Source organism: Lissotriton helveticus, chromosome 1_1, assembly GCF_964261635.1.
Source record: "Lissotriton helveticus chromosome 1_1, aLisHel1.1, whole genome shotgun sequence".
NCBI classification, from domain to species: domain Eukaryota; kingdom Metazoa; phylum Chordata; class Amphibia; order Caudata; family Salamandridae; genus Lissotriton; species Lissotriton helveticus.
Window position 1 is genome coordinate 656,019,154 of NC_136057.1, and position 22,130 is coordinate 656,041,283.

At 40.6% G+C, this 22,130-nt stretch overlaps 1 protein-coding gene and 1 long non-coding RNA gene across 2 annotated transcripts in view; both read right to left on the reverse strand.

Annotated features, from left to right (window-relative positions):
* The window catches only part of PCLO (piccolo presynaptic cytomatrix protein), a 1,621,199-nt gene that overhangs the window by 883,031 nt on the left and 716,038 nt on the right, over positions 1 to 22,130 (reverse strand). The window contains exon 8 of the mRNA XM_078674179.1: positions 2,085 to 2,102. Within this exon, the coding sequence (XP_078530305.1) occupies positions 2,085 to 2,102 (18 nt within the window). The remainder of the gene's footprint in view (positions 1 to 2,084; positions 2,103 to 22,130) is intronic.
* On the reverse strand, positions 14,981 to 15,882 carry LOC144770453 (uncharacterized). The gene is made up of 4 exons (XR_013598902.1): positions 15,817 to 15,882; positions 15,603 to 15,722; positions 15,413 to 15,509; positions 14,981 to 15,181 (listed from the first exon to the last, which is right to left on the reverse strand). It is a non-coding gene; the product is annotated as an uncharacterized LOC144770453 (long non-coding RNA).

Below are 22,130 nucleotides of genomic sequence, written 5' to 3' on the forward strand. Positions count from 1 at the left end.
CTAAAGATCTTTTGTGAAAAATAGCAATTTACTTTATGACCATCTGGCTATCTCATTTAACTGCGATTCAAATACAGATCTAAATTAAAATTATAGGAAGTTGCTGGTTCTGCCCCATAAATTCTAGCAGCTATGAAACATATGTTGCCTATTTTTTGCATGAACAGAATAAATCAATAATATAGATATATAAACAGACTGGAGATTATTATATAACTAGTACTAAGTGGCAGATTTAAGAAGGGTTGTTAAATAGTAGCATAACCGTTAGAAAATATAGTGAGCAATGCAAGTATAAACTTTATTTTGTAAGGCACTTTCCAAAGGACCTTCAGAAAGTATTACATTATTAAACACAAGACAAATACATTAAACTACAAGTACTAAGTAGGTATCCATATCCTCTATTTTGGGGGACTGAGGAGAGGTCTAAAAAATGCTAGGGACACATAACAGTTACAGTACAGTACCTTAAAAAAAATATTTTCTTTTATATTCTGGCCAGGAAAAATGTGTGTTAGAACATATCCTAGGTTTTCCTTCATATGACTTTTAACACAACACGATTTCATAATTGTTTATTTAATGTGAACATTAATGTGAAATTCAGTTTACTGGTATTTGTTTTCTTATTCGTAGTTGAATAGTGGTAAGACTATAGGTATGTAAATAGCAAGAAAAAAAGCAAAGTACTTCATTTTAAATCTGTCATATTTCTTTGTTTTAAAATCTGCTCAAACTCCAAACAGCTGTTAAAACCGGTTGGGAAATAACATCGATTGTTTTAACTACAGATGGTAAACTTAGACCAAACAAGGGAAGAATAACTAAAAGAAAGTATGAACATATTTTTCCACTGGACACTAGTCACACTAGATGACATTAAAGTAAACATTGCTAATCCCATTTTAAGTTTGTGATATGTTTGTGCACATCTTTCTGCCATAACCTATGAGAAATAGAGAATGATGTGGAATTTAAAAGAGGCAAAATCACAATGTTTATGTAACTGCACAGTTGAACTTGCTGTTTTTGATATTTACATTTGTAAGATGTATTATATTTTGTCACGCTTCATTAAATTAACATGAATAAATAGAAATTGCTATTGTATATGTTTCATCCAAGGTACTTTTGTGTGAATTGAGCCTGTGGTGCACATTATGTTGTTGTGAAATAGCAGGAATTCCTGCAATTCAGGGTGTAGTAAAAATAAAAATGAAAGGAAGTGTCAACATTCTCAAATGAACAGCTGAAATGGAGTATACTCCTGATATTTAGTTTGGTTTTTATAATCTAAAAAGAGGGAATTGTACAGAATTCAGAATTATACTTTAGAAAAACGAAACAAAGGTTAGTAGCATCAGTTATAGACAAGATCAATTAAATCAATCAATAATTAATTCTTAAATTGAATTTAACTTAAACTACATCAAGAATGAAGACTATTTGCTTAATCTCTTGATTAACTGGCTAGTAAAATAAGAAAGTATTTAACTGTCACAAAATAGTTTTATATGTGCTCCTAGGGGAAAAAAATAGTTGTTTCAAATATGATTCCACAAAAAGTACCTTTTTAATAAATCATAAAACATGTAACTTAAAAGTGCAAAACAACAATCACACAAGCAAACACACACACACACACACACAAAATGAAGACAAGTATAATTTAATGATGGTTAAACATGGACATTAAGTGCATAATTCAGTTAAATTACATTTTTACAATTCTACGTTTTGTCCTCTATAAGCTATGCTTATTATTTTAATAAACAAATGTAATTATCTACAGGGATTCAGTATTAAACGTATGTAACTTAATTTTGCAATCCTGAAAACTATTTTTAATATATATTTATGTGCTTTTTAAAATGCAAGAATTGTGGTAATAAACTGTACCACATTTTACTACACGTGAAAAAATATCAGAGAAACATGTCTTGACAGCATTAATTATAGGACAATAAATATTAATGTCAAGTCAAGAACATGGAGCAAATTCTTAATAAAGAACAAAACGGACATGCATTACATCAACACAGACTCTCTACAAGACTTGCAACAGAAAGCATTACTCCTACCATCATTAAAGGAATTGTCTGGCGAATTATCCAAAATAAACAGAAAGACATTCATTGATCAACAGGCAGTTTGATTACAAGGTGTTTCCATTTTTTTCAGTATAGACTGCAACTTTTAAATAAAAAATAAAAACATGTATTTAAACATTGTCTGTGTACAACATTGAATATTACGGCAACAGACAAACTCAGTGAATGTAAAAATGTATTTCCCAAATTTAAAATCAAATTCAATTGTTTTACCAATTAAATATCTCTGATGTAAATTCAATCTTACAATGCATCATTTTATGGGTATATGGTCAAATAAAATGTGATCAAACCTAAGAAATCACAACTTTTATGAAGTAGAAATGTAAGTGACACTGCTGGTCTGCACTTTATGAAAAACCATAAAAGCAGCTAAATTTACATTTTAACATGTTATATGTTATAGGGACCCTTTGAATTTATATGTATCTGTATTGAATATCAATTTACAGATATATTGTCAAAGATACATCTAAATATCTCATGGCTATAACATTAATTAAATTGTTTATGTTTGAATATCCTTAACTTACAACCCAGAACTTGGCTCACTCCACAAATTTCCAATGTGAATGAAAAATGCAAACTCCATATATGATAATGCGGATAAGGGTAGACAATGTTGTGAAATGGTAATATTTACAAAGATGAATAAATGTTCACATTGCATTATATTGGGCAATTTTACTCAGTAAATAACATGCAACACTGCTTCCTGCTGCTATGAACTAAGCAGTGAATTAAGCAGCCGCTGCAGGTAAGAGCGGTGGAGCGGTGGGGCCAGCTGGGGGGGGGGGCGGATTTTGAGAGACGATCATGAGAGAAAATCAATAAATTATTTAATTTTCTCTTGTGGTTGTCTCTCGAATTCCACACCCCAGCCGCCCCCACTGTCCCACCTCTCTTACCTGCAGTGGCTGCGAGTGGAATTAAGACAACCAGCTATGTTGCCTGGGGTGCAAGTCTGATGAAATAAAACAGGACAATGATTACTATTCATATACTGGTATTTGCCTGGTATTGTTAGAAACAAGCAAACCCCTGTTCTCAAAGTGCAAACAAAGAGGCTACAGAAAGTAGGTACTGGAAGACTGACTTGTGTACAGAACTCAGTACCAGCATGGTGTAACCAGAGAAGGTGCAGCTGCCGTATGAAGGATTACAAGCATGAAAAATTACAAGTACTGAGGGCAGTCTTATGGAAAACATGAAAGGAAGTCTGAAATATATGTAACTCTTACGTGAACTGCACGAAAACTGATAGGTAAAACAGCACATGGTTAGATTGTTCATTCTCTTGACACGGTTGTTCATTTTCAATACCACTGTATAATAGGTGATTTTGGTCTAGTATTGGCCAACATCAGTATTCAAATATATAACGTTGCATGTATATTTAACCTTTTCATCTTAAAAGTGTATATTTTCTTATAGCACTGAACTATTTTTTTGGGCAGATGTATCTAGCACTTTTGAGTTCGCAAACGGGCCCGTTTGCGAGCACAAAAAATGCTTTCCCGATGTAGCAAACCCTATTTTGTATACTGTTAGCGAATGCACAATGGGTTTGCGATTTGGTATTAGGAAGAGGCGTATTTAGGGCGTCCCTTCCTAATACCGAATCGCATCAGTACATATGAATGTTTTGCGTTCGCAACAATTTGCATTTTTCCACCTACTTGAAGTCCCTAAGGGACCCCTTCCCTTTGATGAATGTATGTAAAAGCATTTTTTAAGAGTAGGTAGTGGTTCCACACACCACTTCCTGCACTTAAAAAATTAAAGGAAAACTTTTCATTTTTATTTTGGTAAAGCATCCTGTTTTCCTTCAAGGAACACAGGCTGCTTTACAAAAAAAAATATTGCTTTATTTAAAAGCAATCCCGGACATGGTGGTCTGCTGACCCCAGCAGGCCAACATCCCTGTGTTTATTGCGATTCTTATCGGGTCTCAAATTGCGACCTACCTCATTAATATTCCTGAGGTAGGTCATTTGCTATCCCCTAAGAATCGCAGAAAGGGTTCAACACACTTTCATGGATGCCGTTTTGCCATTTCCTAATTACAAATTGCAAGGATTCGCAATTAGGAAATCGTAAAACGGGTTCTACATACATCTGGCCATTAGTGTCCATAATAGCATTAAATGGATGAAAAGCTGGGTAAGTTGAATTTTCACTCTCAAACATTTGCCTTGCACACTTCAGAATCAGCCTTCTGTTGGAATCAACATCCATTATAATGATAAAACTATGCACAATTGCAACTTTAAAGATTCTGAAAACACTTTGTTGGTGATAGTACATTCTAATATAGCTCACTAGTGTAATTCAGACAAAAATAAAATTAACATCAACTAAAATGTTGACTTTAATATAAGATTACAGAGTAAACAAGACTTAATACAATGAAATGACTTACTAAAATAAATGCATCAAACTCAGGTATTCTAACCCAACTGTTGAAAACAACAAGCTGAATACAAACCTTGTATATTAAAAGTGAACAAATGAATTGTATATGAAATAATGACAAAAAGGAACAACTGCCATATTATCAAATAAGTAACTACAGATATACTATATATTAACCGATCATACATTTGACATTATTTCTGCTTTCAAAAACTACAATTTTCACAGGGCATTCGATCCCTAAAGGAAACAAAAGAATAGTAATTTCACAAATGACCATCTTTGGAACATCAGACCCTGAAGCGCACTTCCCTGCAGTACCACCATACCTCAGATTTTGAGCACAAGTATTAAAGGACAAGATTGAGGTATTCAGAGTGGTGAGCCCTAATGAGGAGGTGGAAGGGTCAAATGTGAATCTAAGAAATATATCAATACTGGAGAACCACATTGGACAGGTAAGTAACTTGCTTTTTCATGAGTATTGAATCTTTCATTGATTCAATGCTTGAATCAGACTAGTAAGCAGTACCAAGCAAAAAAGAGGCAGGGAGTATGGCAAAGCCACTCTTTTATAAATAAATAACCATGATATTAGAAGTCAACTATCATGAGAATAATATGTTAACATGTGTGTTCTGTGCATGAAAACACATCACCAAGCTCGCACAAATCACTACTGTACGTAAAAACACCACGGAAAGTAGTTCTGATCATCACGTACACATCTATTAAGAGTTACGTTCACACATTGTACACATTTTCACACTGGTTTGGAGTGGCAACAAAATTTTTTGATACACAAATGTACGAGTGACTATGTGTATTATATACTTTTAGATGCTACAAAGTCCCCAATGAAGGGCAGTGTTCCCGAAATGCATTGGGCTCAAAACTGAAATAGAATTCAATGAAGAAAATAATGAAAAGACTATGATTGAAATAGTCAAAAACTATGAACAAATTAATACAACTTGAAGATAAAAAGAGTACGCATACCTGATTTTGAAAATTGACGATTGAGTGCGAGCTTGGTAATGTGTTTTGATGCACAGAACACACATTAACATATGAATATATAATCCTTGTGCCCAGAAGGATTTCCAGCCCAGCACCACCCACCTTGAGAAATAGGAGACATCTAGACAAGGGAGAGTGCGATCCCACATACCAATTGGCCTAACAAGTAGGAAATAATAACATTTCTATACCTTACTGAAAGAGGCAACATAATACTAATTGTCCAACCATGGCATGAGCTTTCCATGAAGAATCCAAACAATAATGTTTGGAGAAGGTATGAACATTAGCTCATGTTACCACTCTGCAAATGTCTGTTAATTAAACTATGGCAACCAGGCCTGTGGATGCAGCCACTATTCTTGTAGAATGCACCGTAACCTTTGCGGACAATGGCCTTCCTGCTTTGTTGTGGCATGAAGCAATAGCTGCAAAACCCCAACAACCAATACTCCTACGTTACACAGCGTAACTATTTTAGGTCGAGCAAATGATATTGGAAGCTGGTAGGATTTGCTAAAAGTCTTAGTTCTGTCTATATAAAACTTTAAACATCATCTGACATCCAGAGAATACAAGGCTCTTTCAGCATTGGATGAAGGGTTTTTTAAAAATGCTTTCAAAACAATTGGTTCATTCAAATGGAGTGAAGTTGGAACTTTCGGTATTAGTTACCAATATCACTCTGTCATGATTACATTGCAAGAAAGGTTCAGTAACCATAAATGCTTGAATCTTGCTTATTCGCCTTGCTCAAGTAAGGGCCAAGAGAAGGGACATTTTCATAACATATATTCTATGTCTGCCTAATCAATAGTTTGAAACAGGCTTTTTATGAGCTGTGATAGAACTGTATTTAAAGCCCAGGTCACAGGAGGACTCTTCAAAGGAGGAAAAACTCTGAAAAGACCGTTCATGATAAAAAGTTCACCCCTCTTTCTCTAAAAATTTGAAATTGTTAACAAATGACCTTTAATCGAAGTATGTGCGAGGGCTGCATTCACTAGATGAAGTAGGGAAGATATTAGTTGTTCTGCAGAAGATTTAAAGGGATGGCAATTAATATTGACACACCGATAGTAGAATCTCTTCCATTTCGCAGTGTAGGATTTACTTGAAGCATTCGCCCACGGCTGCTCAAGAATTGACTTACATTATAAGGGAAGACATCTTGTGTGTCAAAAGATTAATCTGCCCCAGTTGTCAGACAGACTGTATAGAACTACTCCTAACAGATGGTAAGGTGGCCCACAATCTGATAGCTTTGGAAGCTAGGTCGAGTTCTCCTACTCCTACTACTAACATCCAGCTTAAGTACAGGCTCCCCCAACCTACACAGCTGTCTATTGTTCTTCATTCAGATGCTCATGTGGGCCCATATTCCAAGGTAGCAATAAACGATTGAGTCGAACATCAAGCTTACTCTGCATGCACTAAAATATATTTGGTGCCCTTTCAGTGTCCAAACTGTTGCAATTCATTATAGCCATTTTATAGATAATCTCTCCCAAGCCCTCCAACCTAATGGCTTTGGGAACCAAAAGGAGCTGTTGTGCTCTAAAGAAAGGCCCAGCGGAGGGGTTTTACTTTCGCCATCAGCCCAGCCTGAAGCACAGGTGGGGAACACCATCAACGACATGCAACTTACTACTACTAACGACCAAGTAAACCCCATTAGGATTAGTCTGGCGTCATGGAATGTGGCAGGGGTGAGGTCGAAAATGTCCCTTATGTACTGGATCCAATTCATCCAATCCTTCAATATCTGCATCCTTCAGGAAATCTGGATCACTTCCTCTGTTTACATACCAGGTTACCTCATGTTCCAACACCCAGCAAGCACCAAAAAACCCTGCCGGCAAGCAGGGTGGCTGCTGATTTGGGTGAAATTTGCGCTCCAATGTATGACTTGGGAGCTCCTGTCTAATAGTCCTTACATCTTAGCTGCTCAAATCAGGGGTGCAAATGGCACTGCAATTGACATCTACAATGTCTATGTGCAGGGAACCAGAGAAGGCAGGAGGTCAACCACTCTGCAAGAGCTGGAAGAACTACTGGACGATAGGGCCATACAGCCACTATCAGTTGTAGCTGGTGACTTTAGTGTCACCTTTGAATCCCTAGATATGGATCTGTAGGAGCAGGAAGTAGGAAGAGATGTGGCTTGTTCCCCACCTTGACCTACCCCCTATCAAGGAATGGTCCCAAGTAGCACGCCAGCTTAATGCCCTTACTCTTGAGTTCGGCCTAAGGTCAGCAAATGGTCGCACAAAGTCAGATAAAATGGGAGCCAACACTTACAATAGAACTACCAACATAAGCCGCATAGACAATTTTTTTCTGGATTAGAAACGGTGGCCAATAAGACCGTGGGTTTCACCACAGACAGTGACCACAACCCTCTGGAACTGCACTTGGCATCCACCTGGGACATTCCTGTGAGTTCCACCAATATCACCCTTATGACAGGGGAGGTATACTCAACAATTGATAATTGTAACCTAAAATGGTCCCAAGTAGATCTAGATGTATGTAAACTTAAAGGAATTAAGTTCAATATCCTGTCAAGCACTTCAGAGTTACACAGATTGGCTCAACATTAGGAAGGACTAGATGAGATCCCAGTTTGACACTGCCACTTACTTGAACAGTTAGCTACTTATTTTAGCTAGGTCACAATTTGCCTGGTTCAACCATGAGTGTAGGAGCCTCAAACGCCAATCAGCCCATGGCATTAGGGCAAACCATGTGGCCTAGGAGAGAGAGGCGAGGAGGACTTATATGTCAGCCCAGGTTAGAGCTAAAAGGAAAAGGGAGAAGAATAGATGGATGCTAATCAGAGAGGTCGGTGCCATAATAGATTCCTGGAAATTCTGGCTTTTACTAACCAGGGGGGATGCAAATAGGCCCGCGCCACCAACTAATAATATCTCCACCACAGACTGGTTTGACCACTTCTCCACACTGTACTCTGGGCCTTGTGTCCCAGACTTTGAAGACCCCACCCCCGATTATGCTCCTCTTTTTCCCATCAACTTTTTCTCTAAAGATGAAATTAGGTCTGGTGTCGACTCCATCGTAAGGGCCAAAGCCCATGGTCCGGACGGCATCTTGGGTGACATCTTTGTGAACTATGCTGAGAATTGGGTAACTTACATATTGGCTCTAGCGAATGGGATTGCACCTGGGGCTCAAATACTACCCTCCTGGAAGGGAGCATAGGTGATCCCAGTTTATAAGAAGGGTGATAGATCTTCACCTTCTAACAACAGGCCTATTAGTCTAATCAAATGTGCCCAAAAGGTGTTCACTCATGCACTCCTTTTGAAAATACAGGCCTGGATCAGCGACCACAATATTTTTTCACCATATCAAGCTGGGTTCAGACAAAAAATAAGCACCATCAATCAGGTGTTCCCATTTTTCTTACTGACTTGGAAGACTGTGGTTACTGGGTGGGAAGCCTCTCTGTAACCTTTATTAATCCTAGGTCGGCTTTCGATCTAGTCCCAAGAAATAAGCCCTGGAGCATTCTTAAAGAGATAGGTCTCCCCTCTGAGGTTCTAGCGCTTGTCATTCGCCTCCATGAGGCTAATTATGTAAGGGTTTGTTGGGGCAACCAAGGTCAGCTCACTGATTCAATCAAAGTCCCAAAGCCGGTCATAAAAGTCTACTCCGAAGTTCAAACAGCCTTCTCCTAATACCGGCAAAGTTCAAGAAAGGAAATTCCGATCCAGCTTCTTCTCAGGAAATGCCCCCAGAATCTGGAACGCTCTGCTTCAAGATTTACGTGACAATATATCCTTCACCCACTTCAAGTCGAAATTGAAACTCCATCTCCTCAACAAATATCTAAGCCCTCATCACTAAAGAAGGCCCACTCTGCCATCATCTAAGCCAAGATCTAGACCAGCATAATGATCCCTGGGGAAATCTACGATGGGCCACTCCCCCCATGCCTCCAATGGACCTCTCTCCTTTCTTCCCCTGACCCCATCGACCATCCACTCGACGGCAGGCCGCAATCCAGTTCCCTTATTTGGCCCCATGCAGGCTCACCTATTTACCCAATGTAAATATAGCTATGCACTGCTAAAACACTATTTATACATCTGTTGTGCTGTATCTTCTACAAAAAATGTATCAGTTGTTGACCCTAATGCCTCCTATTTTTTTTTTTGTGTAGTAAATTCTTTATTGTATAGTTAATAAAAACCGTTACAATATGAAATGCAATGTTACGATGAAAAAATAAAAAATAAAAATACTTTCTTATACAGGTTTTAAACCAACCATTAATTAAAATGATAAAAACATGAGTGTCTTTAGTGTCCTAATGATTCAGGAAGCCAATTTTTAAATTAGAAAATGTAATTTCGGAGTGCAATAGATTCAAGCTTGTGTTAGCTCTTTAGAAAGTTTTTTTTCTTCTCAAAATTAATAACCTGTTTAATTATTCGACAGATGATTTGTGGATCCACTGAGTCCAACGCTTGTAGAATCGCTGAGCGGCATGTTCGAATTCCTTTTTCGTTAAATTTTGCCTTTAGTAAGCTCCGGCGATCACTATCCAATGCTGGACAAATGCAGAACAAGTGGATGATGTCTTGTACAGCAGCGCCACATAGGTTACAATCCTTTGGGCCTGGTATCCTACAGCCAGGTTGGTCGGCATTTGTTGGCAATTTGCCCATACGTAGGTTTAGGTATTTTAGTTTGAGATGTGATGGAAAAGCAAGCCCTAAATAGGCTGCAGGTACCGGCTTTTTGTAGGATTAAATTATCATACAAGCATGTGCTCTATGTCTCAGAGTTGTTTTGTCATCGATCAACGAGTGCATGTTAACTGCCTTTTTTACGGTCTGCTTGAATAATGATACTGGTAACTTCCTTTTCCACATTGACGTCATCTCAGTGGTTTCAAGGGAGGAGTTTAGGTACTTCACATACTGAGAATTAGGATTGCTTTGCATACCTTCCCAAATGGCTGAGTTAATTTCTATTTCACGGTTCAACCAGATGCTATACCAAAATTTGACTGTCTCATATTTTTTGTGCAATATTTGGGACTGCAAGCCAAATTCGAGGCGAACCTGTGGGGGTGAGTTGTCACATGGTAAGCTAAATACACGTTTGTACACTCTTATTTGGATTTTGTCTAAGAGCGGTGCACTCCTTCCACTATGTACCACACAGTCATAAGCTATCGTTGGAAGTAGCTTGGCTTTGATCACTGTTAGGAGGGGAGTTAACAAAAGGCCTTTTAGCTGCTTAGATAAACTGCAGAATGCGTGTAATAAGGCTGTTCCTTTCTTCTCGATGGCGTCAAAGTGTGTGGAAAAGGTGAACCGTCTGTCCAGATGTATCCCCAGGTACTTGTAGCTTTCCACTACTTCCAGGTTATTATTGTCAATTATGAAGTTCAGCTGTTTGATACGACGATGTGTTATGATCATGACCTTGGTTTTTTTACTATTTATTTCCAATAGATTCTGTTTGGAGTATTCAGCCAGTTCTTGCATGAGACGTTGCAATCCTATTTTCGTCTGACTGAGGAGAACAACGTCGTCGGCATAGGATAGATGCGTGAGGGGCAATGTTCCTAATCGTGGAGGATGTGCGTTGGTCCCATCTAGCCTTGGTGTCAGATCGGCCATGAATAAATTAAACAGATGAGGGGCTAAGACGCAGCCTTGCTTTAATCCTTCACAAGTTCTGATCTTCCGCGTTAGCATCCAGGTGTTGGTGTATAGGTCCATTATTGGATTTAGGATTGTATCCGGCAGGCCCTGCTGGTTTAGTTTGGCCCATAGTAATTGTCGGCTTTTTGCATTATATAATATTTTTGTCCAGAAGTGGTGACCTCATTTTTTTTCTCATTCCAAATTTGTTTCTTGTACGTCCTACCATACTTTGGATTGTGAGCTGTGACCTTGTGCTCTCCTCAAGGACTGTCTCAGACGCCTTCTCAAAGAGCGTGTTATCTGGCTAAGATGGCTGATATTCTTTTCATTATGCCTCGTTTTAGCGTTGACTCCTGCCTTCGGTAATTTGTTCACGAAGGTATTCCATGATTCAATGGTCAATTCATATTCCGAAGTGAGCGTTTGTATTAGGTTCTTTGCATCCAAAGCTATTTGCGGTAATGTGACATTCGTCCACCTTAAGCGTTTCAAATTTATTTTTGACGTTTCCCCTGCTAGTATTGGGGCTTTTAGATGTTTGAAAGGAGTTAATTTGATTTCAATATGCTGAGCCGAGTGGTCACTATCTGGAGAGCATATGATTTGAAACTTTTTGATAAGTCCTAGGAGTGGGAGGGAGACTATGGTGTAATCCAGAGTTGTGCTTGAAGTAGGACAAATGTAAGTTCTATTGGCAGGTCTGTCCTGTTTTATTCTCCCATTTAACACTCGCATACCTTGCTGTTACAGCTCCCACATCAGCTGCCGACCCACTTTGTCCATTCTCTTCACTGATGGGATCTCCTGTGTTTCTTCGGCCCATAGTTCGTTAGCAGTAATTATGTTATCTTCGTCTTCATGGGGATGTAATAGGTTGGCGTTAAAATCACCTGTGAGAATTATCTCCCAGGTTGGTTGTTCGAGGCGGAGTCCTGATATAACACCGCTAACTTTTTTGAAAAGCTCTTGTTTTATTTTAATTTTTGGATGAGCATATATATTAATGAAAATGATAGTTCCTATACCAATGTGTGGTCCCATTTCCAATTTGATTATTTGAATGTCTGCGGTGGATGCGGGTGATTGGGAGGACTTAATGTTTAGTGCTGTGGAAATATAAACCGACAGACCCCCCTTGGCTCGCCCGTAATGCTGGGTTCGAGTAGCACTAACATGATGACCTATTCTGCCTGGGACGTCGACTGGAGCGGTTAGCCATGTTTCCTGTAATGCAATTATTTCATAGGTGTCCCAGGACTCCGTTTTTCTTTTGTCACTTAGGATGTCTTTTGCTCCAGCGATATTCCAAGATAGAACTTTTACGGGGCTTTGATCCATTTTGCCACCCTGGGTAATATTTCAATCTTCTCTTGTTCCATGATTTGATCTGAACTGATGTTCAGATTTTGTGTTTTCCGCACCCCTAGCGCCTTGCAGTACAGAGTATGTGGATCGTTTTACCAGTGAACTGTTTTCTCTTGCGGCGCGTTTCATTAGGAGAGGGGACAGGTAACCTGGTGTTACCTCTGCTTTGAGAGTGATTCCCCACTCATCGAATTTAGTGGTTTCAAGAAGTATCTCATTGGCGATTTCTGTGTTCCTCCAGGTTGCTAGGGTGCCTTCCTTTGCTGTGTTGTTACCAAGGTTTACAGATTCTATTGCTAATAGATCATTAGATATTATGTGATTAAGGCTTGGAATTACGGACGTCAAACGTAGGATGTTTCCTCTATTCAGGTAATCTTGTGGGCCTTGTGTTTTGTAATTTGGAATGAAAAATATCCTTCCTTTTGAGTTCAATTTTTTTTCTTGCATTTGCTCGGACATGGACAATGCCTGCTCGTTACGTGAGGTGTTCGCGTTCTACTTATTGTTGTCCCTCCTGGTGTGCTCACTGGGCTTATTTGCTTTTGCAAGTACTTTCGGGTTTTCTCTTTTCAGACCACACAACCAGAAGTTTGTGGCGTGTTCGTCAATAGTTGTCGAATGGATTAGACCTGTCCTTGTTTCTATTTTCGGGCCACCAATAGGTTGTGGGCCGTCATGGTCCGTAATTATCTTAACTAATAGTTGATCTTGCAGACTCTTGTCAACTTTTGCTATAACTTGCCTCTGGTTTTTTGTGTCCCTTTTACTGAGAGTTGTTGTAGGACTGAATGTTGTATGCAGGACAAGGGATACTTTTTGTTTATTGTTGTCAGCTTTGACGGTTACCTCCCTTAGGTGTCCCTGTTTCCCCGTCACACTCGAGCTGTGCTCCTGGTCCATTATGGTCTGTCCATAATCCGGCTGAGAAGTCCGAACTATTTGTGTTAATTTGTTCCCATTATTTTTGGATTGGCCCATTGGGCTCCCTGCTATTCTTTTTGGTTGTGTTGGTTCGTAGTCAGCACTCTCAAGGCTCGAATTTGCACTACTCCTTTCTGTGGAGTGGGTCGCGAGTTCGTCATCATTGCATTCCTCTATGCGTGTTGGTGTGTTTGATCTTGGCCCGTGTGCTATCCCAATAAAATGTGCTTCCGTAGAGGTGGGCTGATGTTCTTCCTCATTGGTGCTTTGAATCTGGAGATTTCTTGGATTCTTGGCCGTAGTGGTGGACTGGTGTTCTCCCTTTTCTGTTTGGATTTCAAGTTTTATTAAGTTTTTGGGAGGATTGAAAATTGGGCAATTGGCCAGGGCCTGCTTATTGGCAGGTCTACTGTTTAATTGTTGGTTTCTGATTTTTCTTGCACGTTTTTTTTGTTGTTTGGTTAAAACTAGTGGTTGGTTGTTTATAATTTTTGTCTGCTCCTGTCTTGGTTGGTCTTTTACAATCAACCGATGACTATGATTGATCTGGTCCGGGGGTTTATCCCCTGGTGGTGTTCGATCTTCAATTGATTGTTCAGTTTTTATTTTTGTTGACTTTTGTTGTGTGGAATTTGAATCTATTATTTGTTGTAAAGTTTCTATAAGGATTTTTTTACTCCTCATTTTTTGTTTGACTATATCGTCATTAGACGTGACTTTATTATGGTCAGGGGTGATGGTGTCTCTTTCATCAAGTGTACTGATGGTGCCATGATTTGCACGTTTGCATTCCTGTAAGATATTTTTGAGTATTGTTGGTAGATCCCTTAATTTTTCAAGTATGGGACTACATGTACAATTTGGGGGCTGGGCCCGAAAATTATTCTGGTCCTGAAGGTTTGCGAATGTGTTTGCCATGGTATCAAGTTTTTTGTTTATTTCTGAAATATGCTTGGCGATTGAACTCATGAGATTTATTTGAATATCAAGTTTATCGGACTGCATATTCAGTGTTTTGATTGATGTTTCTAGTATTTTCCCCAAAGCACCGTGCAGTTTTATTATGGATTCCAAGTTTTGATTAGAATCATGCTTTTCTGCTATTTGGCACTGGTTGGCCTTGTAATTTAGTGTGTTAGCTGTGTGTTTTGAGTTTTCCTCGGCGTTTTCCCCTGCCATGTCAACCAGATGTTCCGCGTTTAATTCGTTCGAGTGACATGTTATTCCAATGGCTTTTGGGAGTACTGACAAACAAAATTGAAAGTCCCTGTTATCGTTGTTGCAGACTAGGATCGCTGAGACAGAGCTAAGTAGGGATATCTAGTGTTGAGGTTTATAAGCTCTTAGTGAGTTATCCAAGGGATAGAACAAGGCAGACTACAGGGCTAAAACTAAACAAATTCATAAAATACATGAAAGTAAAAAGGCACTGATGCTAAAAAATTGGTATTTAAAATATACAAGATTTTATATAAACCTCCCTTCTGGGTTACAGTCTAAAAGATATTATCAAACAAAATATAAAATACCATCTGTGACGGCGGCATGATTAAAAATAAACAAATAAACAGTCAAAGTGTTGTATACAAGGTCGACGCGGCGTTTCGGTGTTACTCAATCTTGACACCTTCTTCAGGACAAAAACATTTGACTTTGTATCTATAAACAAATAACAGTATTTTAACATCATTGTATACTCTGTTTGTTAACATTTTCTACATGCCCTACTCTAACACAACATGTTGTCTGGTTCATTCATCGTTATATTAATTCCAATTTTCTGCCTAATCCCTGTTTAAGACTAGTTGGTTAAGTCTCACTGGACATCAGGTTATCCCCATTGATAGCCCTGTCTAATTCATTTAATTCTACAAGGTAAGTCATATGTACCTGTATCTTGCGTAAGAAAAGCTTTTCAATTGCTATCTCACTTGATGACTACCAATCACCTGGGTATTTCCGTAGTTTTTCATACAACAGAGCAAGTCTGTAGAGGATACAAAACCAACAGTACTCTTCCTTAATTTTCTTTTTAGTATCTAAAGTGCCGTAAAACTGGGGCAGTAGCTGGTTTATTTACCTTAACATTCAGACCCAGGGTTATCTATTGACACGGAGGAACCACCGTTGTTGATAGAAGGTGCTCCTTTGTAGACAATTTAATTTACATATAGGGAATCTTTTCCTTTTTCCTCGTGCCCTGAATGTAAAAAGATCACGTGTCATGGGTCTATTATTAATTGTACAGTGCCGTTCTCATAGATATGCCAGGAGTTCCCTATTTCATTACTCACCAGTTTGATGTGGGTTTAAACTCTGGCTGTGGTTGTGTTAATTATCCACACCTTTCCAGATCCTTTTTTATATAGTCAGGAAGTTCGATATCTATAAATATAAGTATATACAGGGTTGTAATTCTAAATTTTCTAGTCTGCATCAGTTTCTAATCTTATCATTTATATTAGGTATATATAGCTACTTTGTGAGAAAATTCCTGACTGCTTAGACTGATTTAGGGCACCCATTCTTAACCTTGTGAGTGATATAAACAGTCCTATGAACAATCATTAAGGTGGTGCCTAGTCACTTTTGTCTTCTAAGTTACACATGCAGCAACTTGTTGTATAATCCCCATTTTACTCACTCTCATATTCGTGATGTAGTTATAGAGGGGTAGTAACTGTGTCTATGACTGGCTGAATACTTTTTCGATTTGCAGAGTTTAGCCTTATTCTATTATGGAGGCGATCTACCCGGGGCACGTGAAAACGCATACCTTATTTTTTCGAATCGGCCTCCCTGTTCCTCCGTGTCGTTCTTCTCCTCACCACACTTCCGGGTCAGAACGGGCAGAAGCAGCATAAAGACGCCTTCTAGCTCACTAAGTGTCTTACTTCTGATCGAGAGGAGACCGATTCGAAAAAATAAGGTATGCGTTTTCACGTGCCCCGGGTAGATCGCGGAGGGCTCACCGCCCCTAGTTGGTCCAGATTTGTGTCGCATATTGATAGTCCTGGACGTGTGGTTATCCTTATTGCTCTAATTTGACTTGTGTGCATTATGCAATTTTCTAGTGGGTTTTCCGTATTACTGTCCATAATCCTATCAGTGGAGCCTTGCGATGTTTTATGCTTTGCTTGATCTTGCGCCTGGTCGTGGCCTCCACTTTCCATGTGCACTTGGGCTTGTGTTTGAATCGTGTGCTTATTGGTCCCCTGGCTTGTTGGCCTGTGAGCTGCTTGGGCTGTTGGCATACACCTGCCTAGTTCTTCTACTCCAATGCCATGTGCTGTGCTAATATTTGGATGGGGCAGGGGAGTTGATGCAACTGCCGTCTGTGTAAATACTTTACTCGGTGTCAGTGGTTTTTGGAGTCCATTTGGAGTTGCTGGCATTGTGTAGATTATTGCGACAGGGTCTTTGAAAAATGAAAATTTGCCAGTGGGATTCATTGAGCCAAATATCGAGTAAATTGGTGGTATTAATGAAGTTGTGGGAGAATTAACTGCATTATTCTGGGAGTTATTGATGGCTAATTTAAGTTTAGGTTTCCGTTTCGTAGGTTGTGGTGGATTCCTTCGTGTCCTCCCAGACCTCATTGTTCCAAGGAGGATAGACGTGAGCCGCCTCTTGCTACCTTTGAAGCCGATTGGACTGAAGTGAATTTGTCCGGGCTAAATTCTTTATTCTACAGGGCCAGTCTGCCTCTGCCCTGGGGAGAACGTCTCCTGACTTCTACGCTATTGAATAGTCCAGTTGTCCAATTCAAATCTGTTTGACTTGATTGATTGGCTTGAGTGGATCTGATGGTTAAATAGTTAGTTGATTAGATAGTTTTATTTATTTATTTATTTTTCTTTTTTTTGGCTGCTCTCCTGCTTCTCCTCTTCGCTGCTCTTCAAGATGCTTACCACTACAAGCGTGGGATAACGCATAGGGGTGTGTCCTACTGTTGCACAACTATTGATGTTTCAAGCATTTTTCACGCGTTTTTCCAGGTGCTAGTTTTCCAATTTTCGGCGAGAGGCCATAGTAGGTGAGACGGCAAGCGAGCTAGGAGACCGGTACCTCTGGTTCGCACAACTACGTACTCCCGGCTTCTCCTGCCTAGTTTGAATTTAACTTGGGCAGAGACTGGCATAAACTGGGGCCGAGGATTGACAGTGGCTGCGGCGGACAATGGGAGGGCGGGCAGGTGGGCCGGCTGGCTGGGGGTGCAGCCAGCAATGCACGCAGTGCACGCAGTGTTTGCGTGGCCCCCGGTACCCCCTGGTAGCCCCCCAGTGGCTGAGTAGCACTGGTTCCTCCCTGGGAGTGCTCCTCCACTGACGCCGGCTCCAGCTCAGGCTCCAGTCCACCTTACCGCTCTCTCCTGCGAGCCGTCGGTCCTCGACCTTGCTCCGCTCCGCTCAGCGCTCCGAAACCAGGGACCTGGACCGGTGGCAACCACACCACGCCACAGGTCACGCCACTGGACTCCGGTAGCTGTTTTCCCCGGCCCCCCGGGTCACCGGTCACAGGGTCACGGATCCCGGGACACGGGTCTCCAACACCTCGAATCCGCGACTTCAAGCGAGCCGTGCCTTTCACCCAGTTACCGGGTCGTGATTCGCCGGTCTAGATTTGGGTGCCGCTCCTAGGCGGCTGTTGCTGGCGTGTGCTGGCGTGTGCCGATGCCGGCCGCCTCTCGCTCCGTTCCTCTCGTTCTCTCGTTCCGCTGCTTGTGGTCTTGTGAGCCTGTGCTCCTGTGGTCGCGGCCTGCTGAAGCCGCAGGGCTGTCAACGGTGAAAAGCAGCGGGGGGGGGGGGGTTCTCGAAGCCGGAGCCGGAGCCTAGGGAGCAGCACCTTCGCAGCAGCTCCAGCTCGGCAGCAGCACAACGTTTGGCGTCTGACGTCACGAACACAGCTCCTATTCTTTGCCCACACTCTGGCATTGTGTCCCTGTGCCCTCTCCAATATACTCTGCTAAAATATGCATTGTTAAAACAATATGTATATCTGTACGCTACCTCTAAAATCCATTCCTTCCATTCGATTATACACAGCAGCCCATGGTTATTTGGGCTTACACAGGCCTACTTTCTCGTTATGTAACCCTGTATCGATATGTCTATGCAAGGCTAAGCAAACATTTTATATATACGTTGTCCCAGCCTCAAAAATGCATCAGCTACTGATCCTAATGTTCTTCATACACATTATGTACTGTCTCTACCTCAAAAACGGTGCCAGCTACTGATTACCATGTCAGGATAGGTCTCGTTATGTACCGGTATTATTTGGCTATATGTCCACCTAATCTGTAAACCTATAACTACTGCTAGGCAATGTTCGAGAAGCGCTCTGATGCCTTCGGGTCTAGTTTGCGCTACATGAAACTCTACAAATATATAAAAATGTATATATTTTCCAAGCCGGAAGTACCAAGGAAGAATTTATTATTCTGGCTACACCGACATAGGAAAACAACACTATTGACCCGTGCAAAATTAATTTCCTGTCAACAATAAACTTCTTGACAGTGCAAATAAATGACATTAACACCAAATAACCAAATTAACCTAGTCAGAATCTGTCACAAATAAAAGTGTTTTTTCTACGAACAGACAAGCACATATGATAGAATAACACTTAGCAAACATACATGTTTTCGAACCTTTAACTACAATAGAGCTCACAGCCGTCCTGCTACACAATGTTTCTTCTTTAAAATCTCTCTTCTGTCCAAAACGTATTAAATGTTTGTGATGGTGTCTTTCCCAATAAAACTCTTCAAAGAACACAGTGCTGTGTTTAGTTTCATACAACAATCAATGAAGGGGCTGCTGCAGACTCATCAAAACACGTCATCACAATACCGAACAATGATAAAAAAAAAGTCTGTCAGACCAGGGATGGACTGGCTGGACCGTGCATTGGACGTTTCCCCGGGAATCTGGAAGGGCGAGGGACAGATTTGCAGTGATGAAGGAAGATTTTTTTTAAAGGGGGCAAGTTTTGCAACTGTGTTGCAATATCAGCCCGAGTACCAAAGCAGCAGCCAAGATGGCGTTTTCAGCCCCCGGGGCCATGTAGAGGCTGGTCGAAGAAAATCGCTAGGGCTGCTTTGGGTTCACAGACCAGCCCTCTGACAGACTCACCAGCAACATACACAAATGATACAAAATCCCAGAGAAACTTTTAGTCGAAAAATTGCTGCCACATTTCATCCTACTATGTGTACTGATTCAAATGGTCCTTAGTTACGGCAGCAATATGAAAAGTTACATCATCAACAATCACTGGTATACAAGTCTGGCTACTTTACAAATAAATTAGCCCTTTTCACTGATTGGTGAGAGTGTGTGGGTGTGGGTGTGTGTGTGTGTGATTATTTTAATGGGTTATGGGATAATTTGAGAATGAGTAACCGGCTGTATTGATGAGTGCAGAGAATTGTGAATTGAATTGTGGACAATTGATGGTGCGCGAGTACATGGAGAAAGGGTGCATGGTTGAATATGTGAGTGCATAATGATTTGGCTGCATTAATGAGTCAGTGCATGAATGGGTGAATGAATATATGGATAGAGGCAGACATGTTCGATAAAACATATGGGCTGAAGCCTAAGACAGCTGCAGTGATGTTACTTAAAGGCCAAGTATTAGATATGGGTCAGGCAAAACAGCACTAAGACTGTCCACAATATATAGCAAATTACCGTCAGCACGACAGTTCACACACATTACACCAGATCAAATAAATAGTTGAAATACCTATAGATGGCCCAGACATTCTTCTTATCAAGATCAGCACAGAGGGAGAGCCTGTCTTCATATTACCCAATGTGTATGCGAGCGGGATTGCTGGCGGGGAAAGCCTCTCCAACTAATGCCCTTTTGGACACCTTTATAGACGATCTGGCATGCTCAAATCTCTTGGTTATTGCAGGTGACCTAAATTGCACATTTAAGCCTTTAGGTCCAGATGACCACAGTCTCAGTATGGAAGAAGACCAGATCTGGGGTATACCGTCCCTAGGGCTGCCGCCTATTAGTAAATGGACCGAGGCAGCGTTGCAGCTTAAAAGTCTATCCTTGGGAGGGGGCTCAGGGCAGCAAATGGAAGATCTCCTTCGGATAGGGAAGGAAGTAATACTTTTTCTAATGGGACTAGGGTTAGTAGAATTGATTACTTCCTAGTGAGTTTGTAGTTGTGGCCTAGACTTGTGGACATGCGGGTCTATAGAAGACCGGAAAGTGATCATGAACCCCCTGTATTAACCCTAGCTAAGAACGCTATGGACCATAATGGGGCTGTACTAGCATCTGATATAGGAGATGTAGTCATAACCCAAGATTGTTGCCGGCTGAAATGGGCTGAAGTTTCTGTTGATGAGGGTGCACTGAAGCAGATTAAGCTGACAATTGAGGACACACTATTACGGCTTGGCTCTAGTGATATACAGGACAACCCTCCACCTGATATAATGAAGGACCATGTGGAGTTGTTTGCTAAACTTAAGCCCCTGTTCACAAAAAGCAGAAGACCTTTTAGGCATACCACAAAGGATAAACAACCCAAATGGTATAATGAGTCATGTAGTGCTGCGTTCAAGCATCTCTCGAACACTATTAGAATAGCAGCGGCGCCACTGATACCACACCGGCAAACAATGTACTTCCAGAACTTTGGGTGGAGTATTATCAAGCTCAATTTGCTTCCCCAGCCAGCATTGTAATGGTCTACCCTGAGGTTATCAGTGAGGCTGTCCTCTCATTTAGTAAGAGGGAGATAGAAAGTGTTTTGGAGGGTGTGCCGGCAGGGAGGGCCCGGATTGTATCCCTGCCGATTTATATAAATTGTTCAGGAAGACCTGGACTGAGTATATTTTTATCATCATAAATTCTATTGCCAGAGCTTCAATACCAGATACATGGCGTGGGGCTGAAATCATTCTCATTTATAAAAAGGGAGATCGTGCTTGCCCTTCCAATTACAGGCCAATAAGCCTAATTGACACCTTACAGAAAATTGAGGCTAGGCTTATTTTAGGTAGGGTTACGAGTGGGCAATAGATCAGAATATTCTATCGACCTACCAAGCGGGTTTTAGACCCCACGTCAGTACGATAGATCAAGTTTTTAGATTTATGATGATATATTGGAATACAGTGATTCTGGCAGGAGGGACCCTCTACGCAGCCTTCGTTGACTTGAAATCAGCCTTCGATCTAGTGCCTTGTTATAAGTTATGGAATTAATTAAAGGAGGCTGGGATGCCGCTTGAAATCTTAGGATTCATTATTAAATTACATGAGACGAATTACCCCCAGGTAAGGTGGGGACAGCAGGGCGAATTAACTGACCGATTCCCTGTTAACAAGGGTGTGAGGCAAGGATGTATCCTTGCCCCAACCCTATTTTCCCTGTTTATAAATAAGGTAGCCAGTTATTACATTAATTTTCCAACTGATGCACCAACTCTAGCTGGTTCAAGGGTCCCTATTATAATGTTTGCAGACGATACTTTAATTTTATCTAAAACGCAATCAGGTCTGCAACATGCCCTGGACAGATTTATTGTGTTCTGCAACGACCATGACCTATTAGTAAATGTTGACAAAAC